At 35.7% G+C, this 19,821-nt stretch overlaps 1 protein-coding gene across 1 annotated transcript; it reads right to left on the bottom strand.

Moving 5' to 3' along the window:
- Position 1: 1 nt before the first annotated feature.
- Positions 2-19,644, bottom strand: c4b (complement 4B (Chido blood group)). Its single transcript, XM_059567524.1, has 41 exons — positions 19,539-19,644; positions 19,010-19,196; positions 18,750-18,921; positions 18,352-18,422; positions 17,983-18,071; positions 17,731-17,813; positions 17,520-17,607; positions 17,085-17,205; positions 16,868-16,997; positions 16,626-16,738; positions 16,295-16,453; positions 15,986-16,153; positions 13,921-14,106; positions 13,661-13,819; positions 13,411-13,543; positions 13,226-13,297; positions 12,761-12,970; positions 12,542-12,653; positions 12,238-12,308; positions 12,021-12,160; positions 11,437-11,658; positions 11,305-11,356; positions 11,100-11,189; positions 10,729-10,935; positions 10,448-10,523; positions 10,109-10,301; positions 9,855-9,956; positions 8,112-8,274; positions 7,770-7,984; positions 7,520-7,675; positions 7,004-7,063; positions 6,810-6,900; positions 6,511-6,682; positions 6,327-6,417; positions 5,165-5,239; positions 4,975-5,077; positions 4,612-4,701; positions 4,370-4,462; positions 4,160-4,243; positions 3,871-4,003; positions 2-303 (listed from the first exon to the last, which is right to left on the bottom strand). Exons 2-41 carry the CDS (start codon positions 19,082-19,084, stop codon positions 162-164), a joined length of 4,962 nt encoding a protein of 1,653 aa, XP_059423507.1. The 5' UTR covers positions 19,085-19,196; positions 19,539-19,644; the 3' UTR covers positions 2-161.
- Positions 19,645-19,821: the final 177 nt, after the last annotated feature.

The raw sequence follows: 19,821 nt of genomic DNA, 5'->3' as shown, positions 1-19,821 counted from the left end.
CTAAAATGTTTTATAAGCACATATATTTTAAGACGGACTAAAGCTTCATATAATCGTTAGCATAAAAAGAAAAGCAAGTTTTCAATTCAGGATAAAAGTAGATTCATTTTCTGCTGCAGTGAGATGTTGAGCAATTAAATTCCCCCAAATTTCAGTTCAGACTACATGTTGCATCCATTAACTTGGTACTCTTTCACAAAATCTTTCAGTTCCTTGCAGAAACCCTTGTTGACTGATGCTCTGCATGTTGAGGGCGACAGCTTCTCCTCAACCCATGTTTTTGAATCCAACAGGTACTGCATGCTGAGAGAGAAACAGTTCATGTCCATTAGCTACAGGTCAGATCTATTGTCAAATATTATCATCATACTATTTTAATCAATTTTATAATGTGATTTGTTTCTGTCATGGGAATTATGTATTTTCAGCAGTCATTACTTTTGTCTACAGACTACAGTCACATGATAACCTTCTGAAATCATTCTAACATGCAGACTTGGTGCTCAAGAAGCATTTTTTTGTTTTAAACATATCAAATTTTGAAAACAACTGTGCTACTTAAAGGGATAGTTCACCCAAAAAGGAAAATTATGTCATTAATGATTCACCCTCATGTCGTTCCAAACCTGTGAGACCTCTGTTTATCTTCAGAACACAGTTTAAGATATTTTAGATTTAGTCTGAGAGCTTTCTGTCCCTCCATTGAAACTGTGTGAACGGTCTACTGTCCATGTCCAGAAAGGTAAGAAAAACATCTTCAAAGTAGTCCATGTGACATCAGAGGGTCAGTTAGAATTTTTTTAAGCATCGAAAATACATTTTGGTATTTACATTCGACTTGGTGTTCATCTTCAGTTCTCTCTTCACAGCAGTTCAGTCAGTGTACTGTTTGAGTACATGAAATACTCCGGGATATTAGTTTGCTTTAACTCAGAGGGAGTGTCAGCCACATTAAAAAAGTTAACAGCTTAAGTCATTTGTGGATTAATGCGCATTGGAGACGCAAAAAGTTGAACCCTTTAGGCGCCAGAGGTTTTTTCCTAAAACGTTCTATTTTGACATCTTAATTTCAGAAGGCTATATCTTAAAATTTATAAAAGATAGAGACTTTCTGTCAATTATACAAATATTAAGAATGACCCAATGTTTATGTAGGGATTTTATTTTCCCATCTAATTTGCATATTATGACGTCATATGGGGGTGGCCATCTTGAATTATAGAATTTTCATGAAAAGTCACATGTTTAAATAATAAAATGCAGTACTTCTTTCCCCCAAAAAATGTCCCTCACCTTCTGTGTGCTATATTGCACAATACTGAATGCTCAGGTAAATAGTAAGTAGTAAACAAACGGTGTAAATCATTACTAATAAATGGTAGAAACAAACCGAATGCATGTAGCAGTTGGGATTTTCAATTTACTACATGCAGCAGGCACTCTGATTCCATGTATGGGGCACATATATATTATTCATATGACACACAAACACAAGTAGACAAGACCTGTTTAGTTCAAAAGCTATGCCCCGTGTCACATCGCCTCTGCTTCTGCTACGAGCAGCGCGGCCAGATCTGCCTCGCGCACGCGCCGAGTGTGCACAGCTCGGACTACTGTCAGTGTCAGTGCGACTCCCCACCTTGCCTCCTAACTGTCCTATGAATACTTCAACCTCGTCTAACATACCCAGTGGCATTAGACAAAGTCTCCACTACAATACTGTCGCCGCGATTGCGGAGAGGCGCGGTCAGAAGACAAATATACATGTTTAGCGCGGTAAAAATCTCCCGCCTCGTCCCCGCAACAATAACACGCCTGCTAATTTTGCGATGAACACTCTGACCCCAGCAAACATTGTTCACACCTCTGACATTTGGCAAAGGACCATTTACATTAGGCAAAGGATTCACCGTTTGTGCTTGGTGAAGGGCTATACTTTCACTTTCAGTATCACTGGCATCTTCTGAATGCAGATATTCCCCTTCAGAATCAGTGTCCGCGAATAGAAGTCCCAACACTTCATTGCGGCTTTATTGAAGCTTTATTGATGCCATTAGATAATAATAATAATGATAATAATAATAATCTATTGCCAATACTCGCTGACGTTGACAATATTGGTCAGATAAAATGGCTCAGTCTCACACTAGCTCCGCTTTTTTTTTTCGCACTGATTCAATGCGCTCTAGCTCGAAGATTTTGTATAGGAGCATTACGTTTTTTTGAGTCAGACATGAAGTATTACATGTCTGCTATCTGGTGCAGGGGAGGTTGCATGAAATTTGACACCCTATTTGACAAAATCGGCCGTTTTATTCAGTGCCGCATCTTGTCGAGTAAACTCGACCGTGGCGCCAAGAGGGTTAAAACGATTCAGTTCGATTTGGTGAACTGGTTCAAGAAGATCTGGCTACATCGAGTGATTCGTTCACGAACCGGATATCACAACACTGCAGTGAACGTGCTCACAACAGACCCGGAAGAGAAGACAATGCTGAATAAAGTCATGGTTTTTGCTTTTTTTTGGACCAAAATGTATTTTCGATGCTTCAAAAAATTCTAACTGATCCTCTGATGTCACATGGACTACTTTGAAGATGTTTTTCTTACCTTTCTGGACATGGACAGTATACCATACACACAGTTTCAATGGAGGGACTGAGAGCTCTCTGACTAAATCTAAAATATCTTAAACAGTGTTTTGAAGATGAACGGAGGTCTTACGGGTTTGGAACGACATGAGGGTGAGTCATAAATGACATAATTTTCCTTTTTGGGTGAACTAACCCTTTAATATATTTGTGCAAACGTTGATACATTTCCACCCCCAAAAGAACAGCATTTGTGACCTGTGCTGGCAAAATAAGTCACATCAAGGAGTTTATTATTAAAGTTGAGTTGATTATTAAAACTGTAAAACTAGAAAAGAAAGCAGTTCAATATAGAGCAGCAATCTCTTTCTTTTATAGATTAACATTAATGAGACAGATGGCCCATATAGTAAGTCCTACAGTATGTACTGCACTTATCTAATATAATGCCATACATGAGATGTTTTTCCCCCCCAACAGTTCCCCAAACATTCACTTTAGACATAACAGCAATTCAGTGTATACAGTATGTATTGGGATCAGAAGCGCCTTTATGTGTGTGATTCATGTCAGGAAGCGGCAGCGCAAGAAGGAAGCAGAGAAAAAGGTACTCCTCTTAGAAAACATGCAAATAAAGATAATTTTAGATGTTTAATTACTATTTGGAGCAATGGAGGTGCTAGACGAAGGCTCAAGGAACTAATTGTTCTCAAAACATGATTTTTTTTTTGTCTAGCTCAAAATTAGGCCGTGCACACTAACTAATTTTCCCAGCGAAGGTCACATTTATTCATCTTATATTTATCTTTTTTAACACTATAAATGTTTTTGATCAATTGGATGCATCTTTGCTGAACTTTTACACACTTTTACACAGAAAATAGAGCCCACAAATCCCCAATAGCATAAAAGAAATATATTGGCAAGGATAATTTTATTTTTTTTTCTACAAAAAATTTGACATTATTATTATTATTATTATTATTATTATTATTATTATTATTATTGTTGTTGTAGTTCTTTGTATGTTGACTTTTTGTAAAATGTAGGACTGTCAATGCAATAAAATAATTGATTAATCATGATTTTCTTCTTTATAGAAGGCTCAGTAAAACAATGATACTATCAAATATTATTCTGTACTATTCTGGAACTAGCAAGGAGCAAATCATAATTTCTGACAGGAATTCAGCCTATATTTAAAAAAAAAATCATTCAAACATCCCATTTCATTAGGTCATTAATTGACTGTTAAACGAATACATGTAAATGTACTTACTTTCCATTTAAGTCTTTGGTGGGGCCATCATTGCCCATGATGAGGTACGTCTTGCCCTCTTTTAGCTCAGCCTTGCAGTGCTTTCTCTTGGCAAACACTCGTGTACTGTCTGCACTTACGCTCAAGTCTCCCGCTGAGGGTCAGAGGTTAAACTCTTAATTTATATGAGAATATCTAATAGATTAATAAACTCAGCAGTGTCCTCTTTATCTACAATGCTCATGTTCATTGATCGTTACTACAGTGCACGTGACACTATAGATAAAGCTCCAAAAAAAGTATCACTTACAGTATCGGAGGACCACGGTCACAGTTGCTGAATATAACACAAAATTGCTTTCTTCAGTAACTGAATCCACAATGACTTCAAATGCTGTCAGAAAAAAGAAAAGAAAAGCTTAATAAAAGGTAAGATCTGCCTCGATTTCTTAATATTTTATTGAAAATATTTGACCCTCTTAGGTTTTGTTAGTGTTTGTATAAATATGGAATCACAAACCATATTCAATGTTGGTGTGGTAACAAGCATATTCAAATCTCTTCTTTTTGGTGATTTCCATGTCAATTGTTTTCTTCTCTGTGAAACAACCTCCTGATGAAACAGACATTATTATATTTCATGATGTGTAAAACTCATTCTACAATTCTACAATAAATGATCATTGGTTAGTGTACAGTACACATGCTCACTGGTTTTTATATGGGTTTGTTTGAATGAGAAATGATTTACTGAGAACCTACTTTCTGCACATTGACACACATCATCTGAGCACAGGACAGAAATCGCCTTGCTCCTCTTGGGAGCGCTGTACAGCACTGAACATCTCCTGTCTGTGGAAATGATGGGTATTGGGTTTCAATGACAACTCAGGTCGTCCATGATAAAGAAAACAACTTTTTGCACACACACACCATCATATGTGAAAGAAAAATACATGTTTTTCTTCATTATTATATCAGGACAGTTTTATCATCATGGCTTTTTTATATTAAGTCCCTTTATTTACTATATATATATATATAACATCAAACGTGACAAGTTCAGTTGTTATGGTCCTGTGAAATAAATTTTCTCATACAAAAAGAAATTAAAGAATAGCTTGCCTGGCTCATAGTAATCATAAAAGGTAGCGGGAGCTGGTTGAACTAAATCAATAGCCACACTTTGCTTGGCTCCGAATGCTATACATGCCTCACCTTCTTCTATCTGAGGGGTGACAGAGAGACAACTTCAACTACTTTGTATGTAAGCGAGTTATGATTAATTATGACTGTGTGTTTGTACTCATTTCACCTCATTGAAGTACAATAGCACTCTTCCTCGTGTGAGCTCATAGTGAGAAATATACCTGTCCACCAGATCTTTTAGCTGTTGGAGAGAATGTTAGTGAAACAACAGAAACAATGGAGAAAAGCAAAAAGACCCATCATAAGATACAGATAGATAACTATTAAATTCATGATCATGTCATTCCACATCCATAAGACCTTGGTTCATCTTCGGAATACAAATTAAGATATTTTTGATGAAATTTGAGAGCTTTCTGACCCTCAAAAGACAGCAAGGGTGCTACCACGTTCAAGGCACGGAAATATAGTAAGGACATTGTGACATCAGTGGTTCAATCTAATTTTTTTGTGCCAACCATGAAAGCAAAAATAACAAGTTAATGCAACAATTTCTTCTCTTCCGTGTCATTCTTCACTACCATTCATACTAAAGTATCATGACACATGCATGTGCATTCCTCTGCTTGAAAACAAGGCGCAGCACATCCAGGTTCTATGTCAGAATGCCAGTTTCTGCAGGGAATGACATGGAACAGAAGAATTGTTGAAGTTGTTTTTAATTTTCTTTTTTTTTTTGAACAAAAAGTATTCTCGTAGCTTTGTAAAATTACGTTTGAACAACATGGACTCTTTTAATGATGTCCCTACTGCTTTTCTGGGCCTTGAACATAGTAGTTGTGTTGCTGTCTGTGTATGGTCAGAAAGCTCTTGGATTTCATCAAAAATAACTTAATTTGTTTTCAGAAGATGAATAAACGTTTTACGGGTTTGGAACGACATGACGGTGAATAATTAATGACAGAATTTTCATTTTTGTGTGAACTATCCCTTTAAAACAGAGGATAAAGACTAGGATTACACATTTTATATAATAATAATAAATATTGTAAATATAATTCCCCATTCTCATATATATATATATATATATATATATATATATATATATATATATGTGTATATATATATATATATATATATATATATATATATGTATATATATATATATATATATATATATATATATATATATATATATATATGTATATATATATATATATATATATATATATATATATATATATATATATATATGTATATATATATATAGATATATATATATATATAGATATATATATATATAATCATTGGATAAGTTTATGGCAGACCTTTTCTAGATCAGTACTGATTGCATCAAAGCCACTAAGTAGAGTGATGTCGGCAATGGCCATTCCAGAGAGGTTCCTTCCCTGTGTGTGACTGTGAGAGAAGACATGATCCTGATAACCTCCAAAACAGCAGATTATAATTAAGATGACAAATGTTTGTTAGAAGTACAGTGCATTTTCTCACCTGACACACACTGTGTAGACCACTTCATCTTGCGTGTTTTGCGTAGTGTCTCTTTTTTGTCTGCTGCGAGCATCAAACCACTCAATTGCTGACCGGGGGAGATCTTCCTCCTCATTCCTCTCTTCATCTTGTTCATAGTCCTCATAGTAATTGTAAGTTTGTTGTACATAACCTCAAAAATATATTTGTAAGAATAAATGCAGGTAATTTTGCATATTTACAGAAATAAGGTATGAATTATATGGATACGATTAAATGTGTTAAATTAGGCCTGAATTTTGGCATGGAACTCAACTCACTTGTGTATTCCACTTTTCCCTCTACAGTCACATTTATAGACAAGTCAGCGCAGTTGGAGTCTTCCTTATGAGCATAATAAGCCTTTGCCACCTACAGTAACAAAACAGAATAAGAATAGAATAATAATAATAATGCTGTGGAAATTTTTGACCTCATGTATGCACACTGTGGAAATATTTGTTAAACTGCTTACTTTCATTTTAATTTTTCCTTTACCGGAAAGGTTTACATCTATTCCCATTCCCACTAGTCTCTGAAAAGACAAAAGTCATACCATGATAAACAGATAAACTAAATATCTAAGTCATAATGAAACACTGTTGATAAGAACTGTGAACTTATAGTGTCACCTGGAGGACAACATGCCATATTACAGTAGCTGCTCAGTGTCCTCATCTCAATGTATATGGACCCCTCTATTTATGTGTGTGTGTGTGTGTGTGTGTGTGTGTCATGTCACAGTAGTTTAGATTTAGGACAGGACTCCCACATCAATCCTCGTTCTCTTAAGCAATTTTGTTAGATTTCTGTCAGTGTTTTGTGTCACTGCCCCAGTCATTTAACCACCTTTTTGAACTTACATTTATTTGAATTTAAAAAGAATCATAATTAAAAACCTCATCGTTTTTCCACACATGATTTCCCATAAATATAAATGAGTTATATAGCTAATAAAATATTGCCTATAATTGCAGTACATTCTGTTTACCTTTAATTCCGTTTCCACTTTATCATTTTTGTCCAAAGTCAGCTTTTCCATCTCAGACCTCCCTTGAATGGTGAACAGTGCATTGATTGTACCAAAGGGGGCTTCAGGGATACTCAGTGCGTACTCTGATAGCGCTTCCAAAGCCATGATAGTGTCCTAAAGTGTGTTTGAATAGTGTAGTGTTAGCATTTTTTAAATATTGTTTGGAATTAGAGTAAAATACATATAGTAGGTACCATTCAGTCCCCACCTGTGTTGATTTAAAACCTCCTTCATAGTTTTCTTGTGAAGACAAGAAGCATGCGGCAGCATTTGCTGTTAATAAGTCATTCTGTGCAAGTGCAGTCAGGAGAGCGTATGCGGTGGTCTCTACTGTTAATGCCACTCCAGGGGGCACACGGTTAGTCTTTGCCTCATTTACCAGCCGCATAGTTACATCATCTTGCCAAACAAGGCAATCTTCCACTATTCATTTCAATTGAGCAAGAGAGAGTAAAGAATTTACAGAAAAAAAACAAATATTAATAATGAATGACTGATATTTTTAAATTTTCCAACACTTCCATAAAGTTGTCAATATGTGGTAAGATACCTGGTTTTGCAAGACTTCTGAGTTTCCTCCAGGCGGACAGTGACTGAGTTCGATCAGTGAGGCAGACAGACAAACAGTATGCCGTAATGGCCAATGCATAAGGTCTTTTAAGATCACCGACCCGTTTAAGGAGGAAGTTGGTGGCAAGAGAGATGCTTTTATTCTAGTGAGCATAAAAAAACATGTTAGTTTTTTCTTCTTTTTATTAACCCTCATAATGCATAATGCATAAATCTGAATTTTTTTTGACACTAATATAACGTCACAGATACATTTAGAAAAAAAGTATTTTTGGCACCTTATGGTACTTCATACATAACCAGGTCTAAAATGACCCGGACACGAAACATTTCGAAACACACATATTTCTTCTGTGTCAAAAAAGGCTGAATGCATTATGGAGGTCAAAACATTCTTTCATTAGTATGGAAGCACATGGGTAGCGATATTCAATTTGCAATGTAATATGCAAAATGACAATGCAATATGTAAAATGGTAATGCATTTCTGTATTTACATTTACATTTTCCAACGTTTGGTGCAAAATGAAAATGAAAATTAAATTACATAATTTTAATTTGGCATTTCATACACCAGTTTTAATATGTAAAATAAATACTAATTTTAACGCTTTATAAGTTGCAAAATTAAAATGAAAATGTATTACAGAAATTATTAGATATGTATAACATGTTCAAGCAAAAACTGTTAAAATGAATACTATCTAATAATTTCTGTAATACATTTTCATTTTAATTTTGCAACTTATAAAGCGTTAAAATTAGTTTTCATTTTACATATTAAAACTGGTGTATGAAATGGCAAATGAAAATTATGTTTTTTTTTTTTTTATTTTGCACCAAACGTTGCACAAATGTATTGGAAAATGAAAATGTAAATACAGAAATGCATTGTCATTTTACATATTACATTGTTATTTTGCATATTACATTCCAAATTGAATATCGCTACCCATGTGCTTCCATACATTAGTGCCTATAACAGGCTTTCTATGAATATTATAGACATACAGTGGACCCACAAAGTGGACACTTTGGACACTTAAGTCACATTTTAAGTGCACTACATACAAAATAGCAAACCATGTGGCATCTGCAAATAAATTATGCTAAAGCTTGTCTCAAAATTAACAATTTATTTATTTATTGAACTGCTCTCAAGGTGATTTTTTGGCCATGATGTAATTTCAAGTTCACACAGGTGTCCTACCAGCAGTGTATCTCATTACATCTACAGTTTGACAACTATAAAGTGTCCATGACTTTGTCTACACTTTGACAATCTTTTTTCATATTTTGAAATCTAACAGAATCTTCACAGAAGTTTACAGAGCCCCTAAGTGGACATGTTTCTTTTATTCCTTTGTCATTTGTTGATGTAGATACTTGTATTCCCTGGTTCTTGCTTTCTGTTTGTTTCATTTACGAATACTCCTGCATTCAAATCTTCCTTTTCTGCCAGCGTTCCTTTGCTCCCGACTTTTCAGTGTTAGTTTGCAGAAGCTTAGCATTTTGTGAGAGAATGATGGAAATAATGCCTTTTTAATGCTTTTGTGAGTGAATGCAGATACAAGTTTTACAAGTGAACCCAAAAGCACTGAAATATAATTTTTCCTTCAATGTTTTTTCTATCACCATGTCCCTTTAGTGGCTCTGTAAATTGTGGCTTAAGTGGCCAAATATTTTTGATGCCAGTGTAAATGATGCAATCGCTGGTTCTTACCACATCAGTTACTTCTTCTTCCAAGTAAGGGAGGGAACGATAAAGAGCTATCGTGATAAAAGCTGTTAAAGAGGCATCTTGATCAACTCCTCCAATACCTCCCTACAACAGAAACACTTAATATCAGCGCAATTATTTTAGGAATGCAATTCCTGTTTATACTATTTTGCAATGTTTGATATCAAGTGTTCGACAAGATAAAGCTTTTTGCAAAACCATTTGTTGTACTGACAAATAATGGAAAGCATTTAGACCTGCATTTCCCTGTGATAGACTGGATTTGTATCAGTGAAGGACCCATCGGAGCTCTGTGTTTTAATCAGATATGTGACTGCGTCACGAATGTCCATCTGTGAAATCATCTTCTCTGTTGTTCCTTGCTGTTCAAGAGTTTCTATCTGTCGCTCAGCCACAAGGGACAACACTTTCACCACCAGCGCAGTCAACCTGAGGGAAATGAGAAGCCATCTAATACTTAAAAACATTTGGGATTCTAAATCTAAACATTTTATTGGATAAAATAGTTATTGGATGAGGCAAGTGCAGCACAAAACAAGTCCCATTATATGACTGCATATTGTTGGCATTTTTACCAGGTACTTGTTGGATAGTTTAGCCAAGCTCCATAGGATCCATCAGGCTTTTTGAATGTTAAAATCCGTTCATATGCTGCCAGAATAAAAAGTCAGAGCAGGGTATCACCTGACACATTAAAATTGTGTTAAATCATAGGCCTTGGTCAGGAAAGACAAAATATGAATTAATAGTAATGCCAGCTCACAGACTCATCTACCCTGACCATGGTCTATTGTATACAATTTTATACTTTTTTTTTAAATTTTAATTTCTTATGTGGCATGCAGATTTAATAAACCTTGCTCAATGAAATCCAGTGCTTTGTCTCTGGCTCCTGCTTCCAGTTCCATCCAACGTTGGCTTTTGTCCAGGTAGCGGATTGATAAGGCAGTAGGAGACATAAAGATCATCGTCTGCTCTCCACAGCCTTTAGGAGCCCGGATCAGATTTTCCACTTTGGATGATGAGAGTAATGGAACAGCAGTGGACTTGGCAAATGCTTCGTCTGCATTCAAAAAAAAAATTCAGTTTATTTTAAGAGAACTTCATAATAAATATTATTAGGCTTGACCATGACCATGACCAATAAATTAAGTTACATAAGGATTATCAGTAATGGAGAATTTGAAAGCATTCACAAAAACTTTTTTAAACATGTTGCTTTCTGACCTTCTAGTTTGACAAACAGGTTGACATCTGTTTCAGGAACTGTGTTATTCGGGAAAAATCCATTGATAAAGAAGCGCCGGTCACTTCTACCTGATGAGCAGAATTCAGGTTTTTATACATTGTGAGGTTACTATGTCGCAGACTTGGTCAGATATCAATATGTAGTAAATTAAATGGGCAACTGAATGACAGCAAACAATCTCACCATCCAGATTAATAAAATACGTCAGCTCTTCTCTCATTTCCACTCCTTCATTCTGAGACATGAGAAAAAAAGACAAAAGATAGATATAAGAATCACTGAAAATATATGAGATACATTTCCGATTCCCCTTACCATGACCAGGAGCGTCTTTTGAATGGCATCCACTCTCAATTTTTCTTCTTCTTCAACTTCATAAAGTTCAATAATGATAGGGATTTCACCTATTTTCATGGGAACAGCAGGGAAAGTCACAGTTTGAGAGGACTGTGGCTCCAGACTGATTCGGACAGCAGAAGAGGAGGATGCTGATCCCGGTGAACAAAGACCTTCCACTTGTTGCATTTGCACAACGAGCTGACCAGGAAAGGGATGAAGAATATATTAATCTTAGTAATCATGAATCTACTGTACTGTATAACAGTGTATAATATAACAAATAATGTTATGATTACTTTAAATTAACTGGTTATTTAATTAACAATGTGACATAATATGACTGAACCAACCTTACTACACCAATGAAGTAATTTTTAATGGACAGGCAGAAATATATTACTTCAGGTAACAACCTTTTACAGGTTGAAAGCTACATTTTAATTGTTATAAATATAAATTTATAATAAGTACATTTTTTATGCATTACTGTAAATGCATACAGCAGTAATTATTACTAAAGTGGTATTTAAAAAAAATGAAAAAAATTATTTTGAACAAACCTCCCTTTCCATCTTGCCATAATTAAAAATCACTGCAACTATAGACAGTTGCTCAAAGCGTTTAACTGAATAGGGAAGCCTCAGGGAAATAAACAATGACTTAAATACAGTAAGATCAATTGGCTCCGCCACACAAAAACCTGCAAACAATAAAAGTAAATGTTTAGTACTTTGGTGGATTTAAATTAAATGTGATAGCAGTGAGAAGGAAAATTACCATGGGATGGAGAAAAACTGAGAGACTGGATCTCCCATGTTGTAATAGAGTGTTGTAAATGGATTTTGTGCCTGGAAGAAAGACTTTATGCAATTAAAACCATTATTCAAGAACTTTGAAAATCTTTACACTGTTTTAATGGAAATCCAAAGGAGACTTTAACATTTTTATAATTGTATGTGTTTCACTTGAACAATTTTTTTTTTTAATTGTATTTACAAAATTATTAGACTTTAGACTTTAATATTTTATGCAGATAAACAAACCCGTATAATGTATAATTACATGCAGAGAACCTACTCACCTAACTTTTTCTTTCACATCAATCTGATTAAACTCAAAGCTTGGAGGGAAATATCTGCGAATTGTTTCTATCCCAAAGTCGGAGAAATCCTCGACTTCATTAGAATTAACAGCTGTGGGAATGTAATAATGGAGAATCATTTGTGGGAAGAAAAATCAGATGGATTCAATGCACTGATTACTGATTCGTGCATGATTTTTATTAAGATGTTATACTTACTTCTGCCATGCCCTGTTCTTTGGTCCTCTCTCCTCTTTTTGTCTCTTAACTTGGTTGCAAACTCACAGCACTCTTGGAAGACTTTCACACATTCTTTGCTTTCCGTCTTGCCCACTCTTTTCGCTCGTTCCTCACAAGTAAACTTCATAGGAATCAGGGTAAAGCCATGGCGACAGCATTTCTGCAATTCTGCTTTCTTAAATGCAGCTTCTACACAACAAAAGTGATGAGCAGGAGAAACTGACAGTAATTGGACATCTTCAAGAGCAAAACCAGGTCAAAGCTGGTGTAAGTTCTCAATCTGATTATAATACATGGCTAAAAAAGCTCCAAAATGTCTCCATATTGACAAATTAAATATATAAATACTGAGTGCACCTTTAAATGCACCTTTAAATTACCAAAACACAAGCTATGAGAATTAATGCAAAAGGTAAACAAATATTAATACTGACAATACTATACCTTTTTTAGCCATTTCTGCTTGAACATCTATAGAACGTTTGTTGCGTCTAAAACCAGCCTCGCAGCTGAACCCTAGATGCAGAATGAATTTGAAAATATTAATTGGATATTTTAACAGCTCTTTCATGTACAGATGATGAGCCCAGTAAAACGAGTCTGATTGTTTCTTGAGCATTATTTGGTACCTTTTCTCATCATTGAACGAAATGAGGTTGAGTGGGAGATGAAGGCCAGACCAGCATCATTAAAAACAGCAGCTGCGTTCTCTCCACCACCATATGAACACCCCAGATCATAAGACTGCATGAGGGTGAAAACCTTCACACAGGAAAATGGGATACAGTAAAAGAACTCAAGAGCAGATCAAAAGATTCAATATCCATTTTTTATACAGTATATGTCTATTTGGTCTAAACTTTTGACTGAAAAACACACCTGTTTTGGAGTCAGTTTGTTTTGAGCACCCAGGGCGTAAATGGCTTTGTCCACAACTAGTAAGGCCACTTTTGCATTCTTCTGCGTTCCTACGTCAATGTCAAGCTCAGCGATATCATCTGGTTGATAATTATGATTGTCATGCAGTTTTACCTCAAGCTAAATAGGAGAGGGGACAGCAGAACTGTAAACATTTGTCTTTTTTTACTATACTGAATATTATAAACTTACAAAAAACTGTTAAAATGTGAAATGTGTACCTTTCCCTCACACTTGTCTTCTACATCTACCCATACTGAGTTTGCAATGGAGTCACCATTTGTGTCATAGTAATAGGCGATCAGTCTGAAGGACGGGATCATCTCTGGACCAATACGGATGGATATTTTTACCACAGAACCTGATGCAACAGAGCTTGCTGATCTCAGCATGCCTCTACTGAGAATCTGAAGAGACACACACATTTCAAAATAGTTGTCATGTTTATAAAACATTACTACAAAAACTTAATCAGTTACTTAATGATATTTTTGTCCAGTAAAAATACACTGAACAAAATTATAAACGCAACACTTTTGTTTTTGCTCCTATTTTTCATGAGCTGAACTCAAAGATCTAAGACTTTTTCTATGTACACAAAAGGCCTATTTCTCTCAAATATTGTTCACAAATCTGTCTAAATCTGTGTTAGTAAGCACTTCTTCTTTGCAGAGATAATCCATCCACCTCCAAGGTGTGGCATATCAAGATGATGATTAGACAGCATTATTATTGCACAGGTGTGCCTTAGGCTGGCCACAATAAAAGGCCACTTTAAAATGTGCAGTTTTATCACACAGCACAATATCACAGATGTCACAAATTTTGAGGGAGCATGACTGCAGGAATGTCTTCTGACTGCTGTTGCCCATGAATTGAATGTTAGTTCTCTACCATAAGCCATCTCCAAAGAAGTTTCAGAGAATTTGGCAGTACATCCAACCAGCATCACAACCAGAGACCACGTGTAACCACACCAGCCCAGGACCTCCACATCCAGCATCTTCACCTCCAAGATCATCTGAGACCAGCCACCCAGATAGCTGCTGCTACAATCAGTTTGCATAACCAAAGAATTTCTGCACAAACTGTCAGAAACCATCTAAGGGAAGCTCATGTGCATGCTTGTTGTCTTCATCAGGGTCTCATTGTTGTCGTAACCGACTTGAGTGGGCAAATGCTCACATTCGATGGTGTCCGGCACTTTGGACAGGTGTTCTCTTCCAGAGTGAATCCCGGTTTTCACTGTACAGGGCAGATGGCAGACAGTGTGTATGGGTGTGCGGTTTGCTGATGTCAACGTTGTGGATCGAGTGGCCCATGGTGGCGGTGGGGTTATGGTATGGCAGGTGTATGTTATGGACAGCGAATACAGGTGCATTTTATTGATGGCATTTTGAATGCACAGAGAGACTGTGACGAGATCCTGAGGCCCATAGATGTGCCATTCATCCACGACCATCACCTCATGTTGCAGCATGATAATGCACAGCCCCATGTTGCAATGATCTGTACACAATTTCCTGGAAGCTGAAAACATCCCAGTTATTGCATGGCCAGCATACTCACTGGCCATGTCACCCATTGAGCATATTTTGGATGCTCTGGATTGGTGTATATGAAAGCTTTTTCCAGTTCCTGCTAATATCCAGAAACTTTGCACAGTCATTGAAGAGGAGTGGACCAACACTCCACAGGCCACAGTCAACAACCTGATCAACTGATCACTGATCACACCAGATACTGACTGGTTTTCGGACCCCCCTGGACCTCCCAGTACAATAAAACTGCACATTTTAGAGTGGCGTTTTATTGTGGCCAGCCTAAGGCACACCTGTGTATTATTCATGCTATCTAATCAGCATCTTGATATTCCACACCTGTGCAGTGGATGGATTATCTTGGCAAAGGAGAAGTGCTGATTTAGACAGATTTGTGAACAATATTTGAGAGAAATAGTCCTTTTGTATACATAGAATATGTCTTAGACCTTTGAGTTCAGCTCGTGATAAATGGTTGCAAAAACAGAAGTGTTGCGTTTATAATTTTGTTCATTGTGTATTTTAACATGCTTAAATTATATAAATGTGCTAGAGAAGCAAGTGTGTGTGACATTATTGTTTTCAGAGAATATACTTTGTTATTTTTAAGCATATCTTTAACAAATTGTGAAGTTAATGCAGAATAAATAAATACATAAAATGAATTAAAATACTGGAATACAAAGCAAAACTGTTTTATCAGATGTAATGGAAATTCACTTCATAATTGCAATACATTACTTACCATATAATATATTTGCCCATCTTCTGGATTACCATTGACATAAAATGTAACATCCAAAAACTCTTCTGCTGACAGTACTTTATCAGTCACACTAATATGCAAGAAGTTGTTTGTTGAGGATTTCATTGGGCGCACTTCTTTTGTTGACTTGAAACCATCCACTGTTGCCTGTTGAAATTAATAGGTCAGAAATGTACAGCTTACACAATATGGAGTTTATTGGGACTTAAAAATATGGTAGTATTTTTAAAAGTAGACCTGTAGGCCTGGTAGGTATTGAAAAAAAGTTTATTTTTGGGATGTATTAACCTGTACTAAAACTGAAGGCGGAGTTCCTTCCAAGTTGAAATTCTGAAATGCAACTCCTTCTTTATTAGTTTTAACAATAAACTTTTCTTTGGTGCTTGAGACATGCAAGTTCACTTGAACACCTTCAGCTGGGGAACCATTTGGCTGACGGACTGTGACCTAACCAAAAACAGAAACCACTGTTATCATAGCACAAAATCATCAAAAATATGTTAATTAAAGCTACCATTATGAATTAATGCAAGCATGATTCTTTATGACTGAATGGTATCATTATGATGCATTGTCCTAAGAATAAAGATTTGACTTTATCAAATGCTGTTTTCTTTACCACTGCTTGAAGGGGGAATGTAGGTGTGTAGAACGATGTTGTCCGAGACAGATCCACATTGTACGGGCTCAAAACAATGGGAAGGAAAGCTTCTGTTTCCTGTACCTCACCACCTTATGAGAGGTGCACAGTCATTTTAGTTTAAGAACTATCTTGTCAACTAAGAAATTTTTAGCATTTTAACTAGATAATCTTGGTTGCATTTTTGACCTCAATAAAACGTAATCTTAAAATATGATTACTTAAAATATCTGTGACTGTGACAGCAATGTAGAACTGGGCCTGAGTTGCTGCTAATTCTTCTAATGCTGAATTCAGTTTTTGACTGAGGTCTGAGATTTTAACTGTAATATTGGCATGGCCTTCTTTCACCTAAAGAAGGGAAAGACACAATATAAAGTGTGATCAATGTGTATAGAAGATTTCTTGGAGACTCAAGAAACTATGATTTCTACTCACAGATCCAGTTTTTTCCAGTCCCCTGATGAATTCGATTTCTCTAGCATTACTCTCTGACTCATCCTTTTTTATCCCAAACCGACAGTGGAAACCACCATCAATGGTCTTGCCATATGTGTATCTTTCAATGAATAATAAAAAAAAGCCATCAAAAACCATTCATATTTACAAAATAAATTTACATCAGTGAAACTTTCAGGTCAGTCAAAACTTTGTAAATCTTTTCTTTGTACTTTTGTCAATTACATAAAAGTTAAAGAGAATGAATAACAGATTCTTGATTATATTGCATTTAACAAAATGTCCCAACTTCTGTGGAATTGGGGTTGTAATACAAGTTTGGAATAGCATAAGGATGGGTAAATAATGTCACAATTCATCTTTTGGGGTGAACTATCCCTTTAAGACCATTATTTGATCTGAATATGAACTTACGAGGCTCTAATGGTGAATGTATATGTCTCAGCATTCACAAGCAGAAAGGTTTTCTCTGAATGAATAGAAACCTCAAAGCTAGGAAGAACTGACAAAAAAGTATTTTAGTTAGATGCAGTAGAAAATCTGTAGAGAATAATTATTTTTATAGATATTTATAGTATTAAGAATAAATCTGAGAGTTCATATCTAATTGTTTCATTTGACTTACCAAACTTCTGGACCTTGAATTCACGTACTGCAGCATTTATCTCGTCACCTTTGTAGTGTGCTGTAATCTTCCATACACCAGGTCTAGAAAGATTGATTTAAAAGTCTGATATGGACTGAAATAAATACTGCAGATTCACAATGGTGTCATTATAGAGTGAAGAGCATGTTAATATTTATTTCCATGAACATCACTGGTTTATGTTACAGGGTTTTGATATTAACTTGATATTGAGATTGAAATTGACTGTACTTTGAGATATCAGGGATGTGGTAGTCCTTGGACAGAACGCCACTGAAAACTTTGTATGCTGATTTCTTGATCTTGTTCCCCTCAGCATTCTGGGATACAGATAAAGGTCAGGCTGGTTAGAGAGGACACTCCAGTTTCTTGATTTGCTTAATAAATGATGGCAAGAATTTTAGCTGAAAACACTTTACACTGTTCTTGTTACACATGCATTTAATAGCAGTAAATGATGCATAATTACGGGCAACTATGCCTTAACCAAAGCATAACCCTAATCTATGTTGTTAATTAATATTATTTAGACCTTAAATATAAAATTAGAATGTAATAAGCACAGTGTAACATAAAGTGTAACCATACTTTCTTACTTACATATATATATACATAAATATTCTCAGATTTTGGTCGCATGGAGTGGTCGAAAGTGAAGATCCTAAATGAAACTGGGAAACACACACACAGAAACTAGGTTAAATATACCACAGTAAAATGCACACAATGGAACAATGACAAGCTAAACTAATTTTATTTGAGAGGCTAAATAGAAATGTTTTCATCATTCACACCATAGGGCTATTTGAATTAGAAAAGGAAAACAGATTTGTGGATCAGTTGTTTAGAGACTGTCACCAGCTAAATGACTTAAGATACTCACTTAAACATTAATGCAAAAAAATGATCTGATCTTGTGCTATTATAAGGTGGATACTAATTGCCACTGTTATTTTTTTTTTCATGCACATTTTGAAAATTTCACATGTTAAATGTACCTTTCTGTTTGGGGTTGTATATAGGTTGGTTTGTCTGAATAAAGATGTAGCCACTGTGTTTGGAGACCAGGACACGGGTCTGCCGTTTCTGACCATCAACTTCACATGCCAGGTTGAGATAGGGAGGCTCTCCATTGATTGATTTCAGTTCTGAACTTTTACTCTCAAATATCTTGAAGAAGAAATACACAGAAAATGAACCTCATAAAATGTTGCGTAATAAAAATGTTTTTATTAATTTAGACATTTATTTTCTTTACCTCAAGATTCACTGCTTCAAACTGCCCCTTTTTGGTGATTGTTTTGGTCTCCCGTGTAGACATGGGAATACGCATCTCCGTTTCTAATTGACAGGACACGGGTTTGCCAAGCAGTGCCTCGCCTACCTGAATCCATACAGGTTCTTTCACACCAACATGAAAAACACTCGGAGCAGTGATTAAGAATCTGAAACACACTCACACACACACACACACACACACAGAGAGAGAGAGAGAAACCAAGACCATTTCATTAAACTCAATTCAGTTTCTTTAAACAAATGATTTAGAAACATGGGAACGACATTCAAAACCCATCTCTAATGTGTTCACTTTTCTGAGTTAAACTACGGAATGAAAGAGTAAATATGTAAATCATGAACAGTTTTTCATTTCATGGTTTAAATGAAGCTAGACCTGAATGCAGGTTTGGTTTTGATTTAAGGTGACATTGTTACAGTGTAATTACACAGGTACACTTAATGGGTTAGTTCACCCAAAAATGAAAATAAGGCTGTGATTTACTCACCCCCATGTCAGCCAAGGTGTATATACATTTTTTTTTCAGATGAATCCAGTCGGAGTTATATAAAAAATGTCTTTGATCTTTCATGTTGTTTAATGCCACTCAGCAGGTGATGCATCCATCAGTCCAAAAGAAGTTAAATAAAAAGTGCCCATCCATAAAAAAAGTGTCCCACACAGCTACGAGGGGTGAACAAAGGCCTCCTGTGGTCAATCAATGCATTTTTGTAAGAAAAATATCCATGTTCAAAATGTAATTATCACTTTAATATAGTGTGCACTCACTG

Source organism: Carassius carassius, chromosome 15 (assembly GCF_963082965.1).
Source record: "Carassius carassius chromosome 15, fCarCar2.1, whole genome shotgun sequence".
NCBI classification, from domain to species: Eukaryota; Metazoa; Chordata; class Actinopteri; order Cypriniformes; family Cyprinidae; genus Carassius; species Carassius carassius.
The sequence above is the reverse complement of the archived record's forward strand: the minus strand, read 5'-3'. Positions and strand labels throughout refer to the sequence as shown.

What these genes read in the sequence shown, in the direction of transcription:
- c4b (XM_059567524.1), bottom strand. Translation starts at nt 19,084, where the DNA reads ATGCGTATTCCCATGTCTACACGGGAGACCAAAACAATCACCAAAAAG. An exon ending in CGCCTTCAGTTTTAGTACAG is followed by an intron (nt 16,154 to 16,294) that starts GTTAATACATCC and finishes TAATTTCAACAG; the next exon opens with GCAACAGTGGATGGTTTCAA. An exon ending in CCACACCAACATTGAATATG is followed by an intron (nt 4,244 to 4,369) that starts GTTTGTGATTCC and finishes TTTTTCTGACAG; the next exon opens with CATTTGAAGTCATTGTGGAT.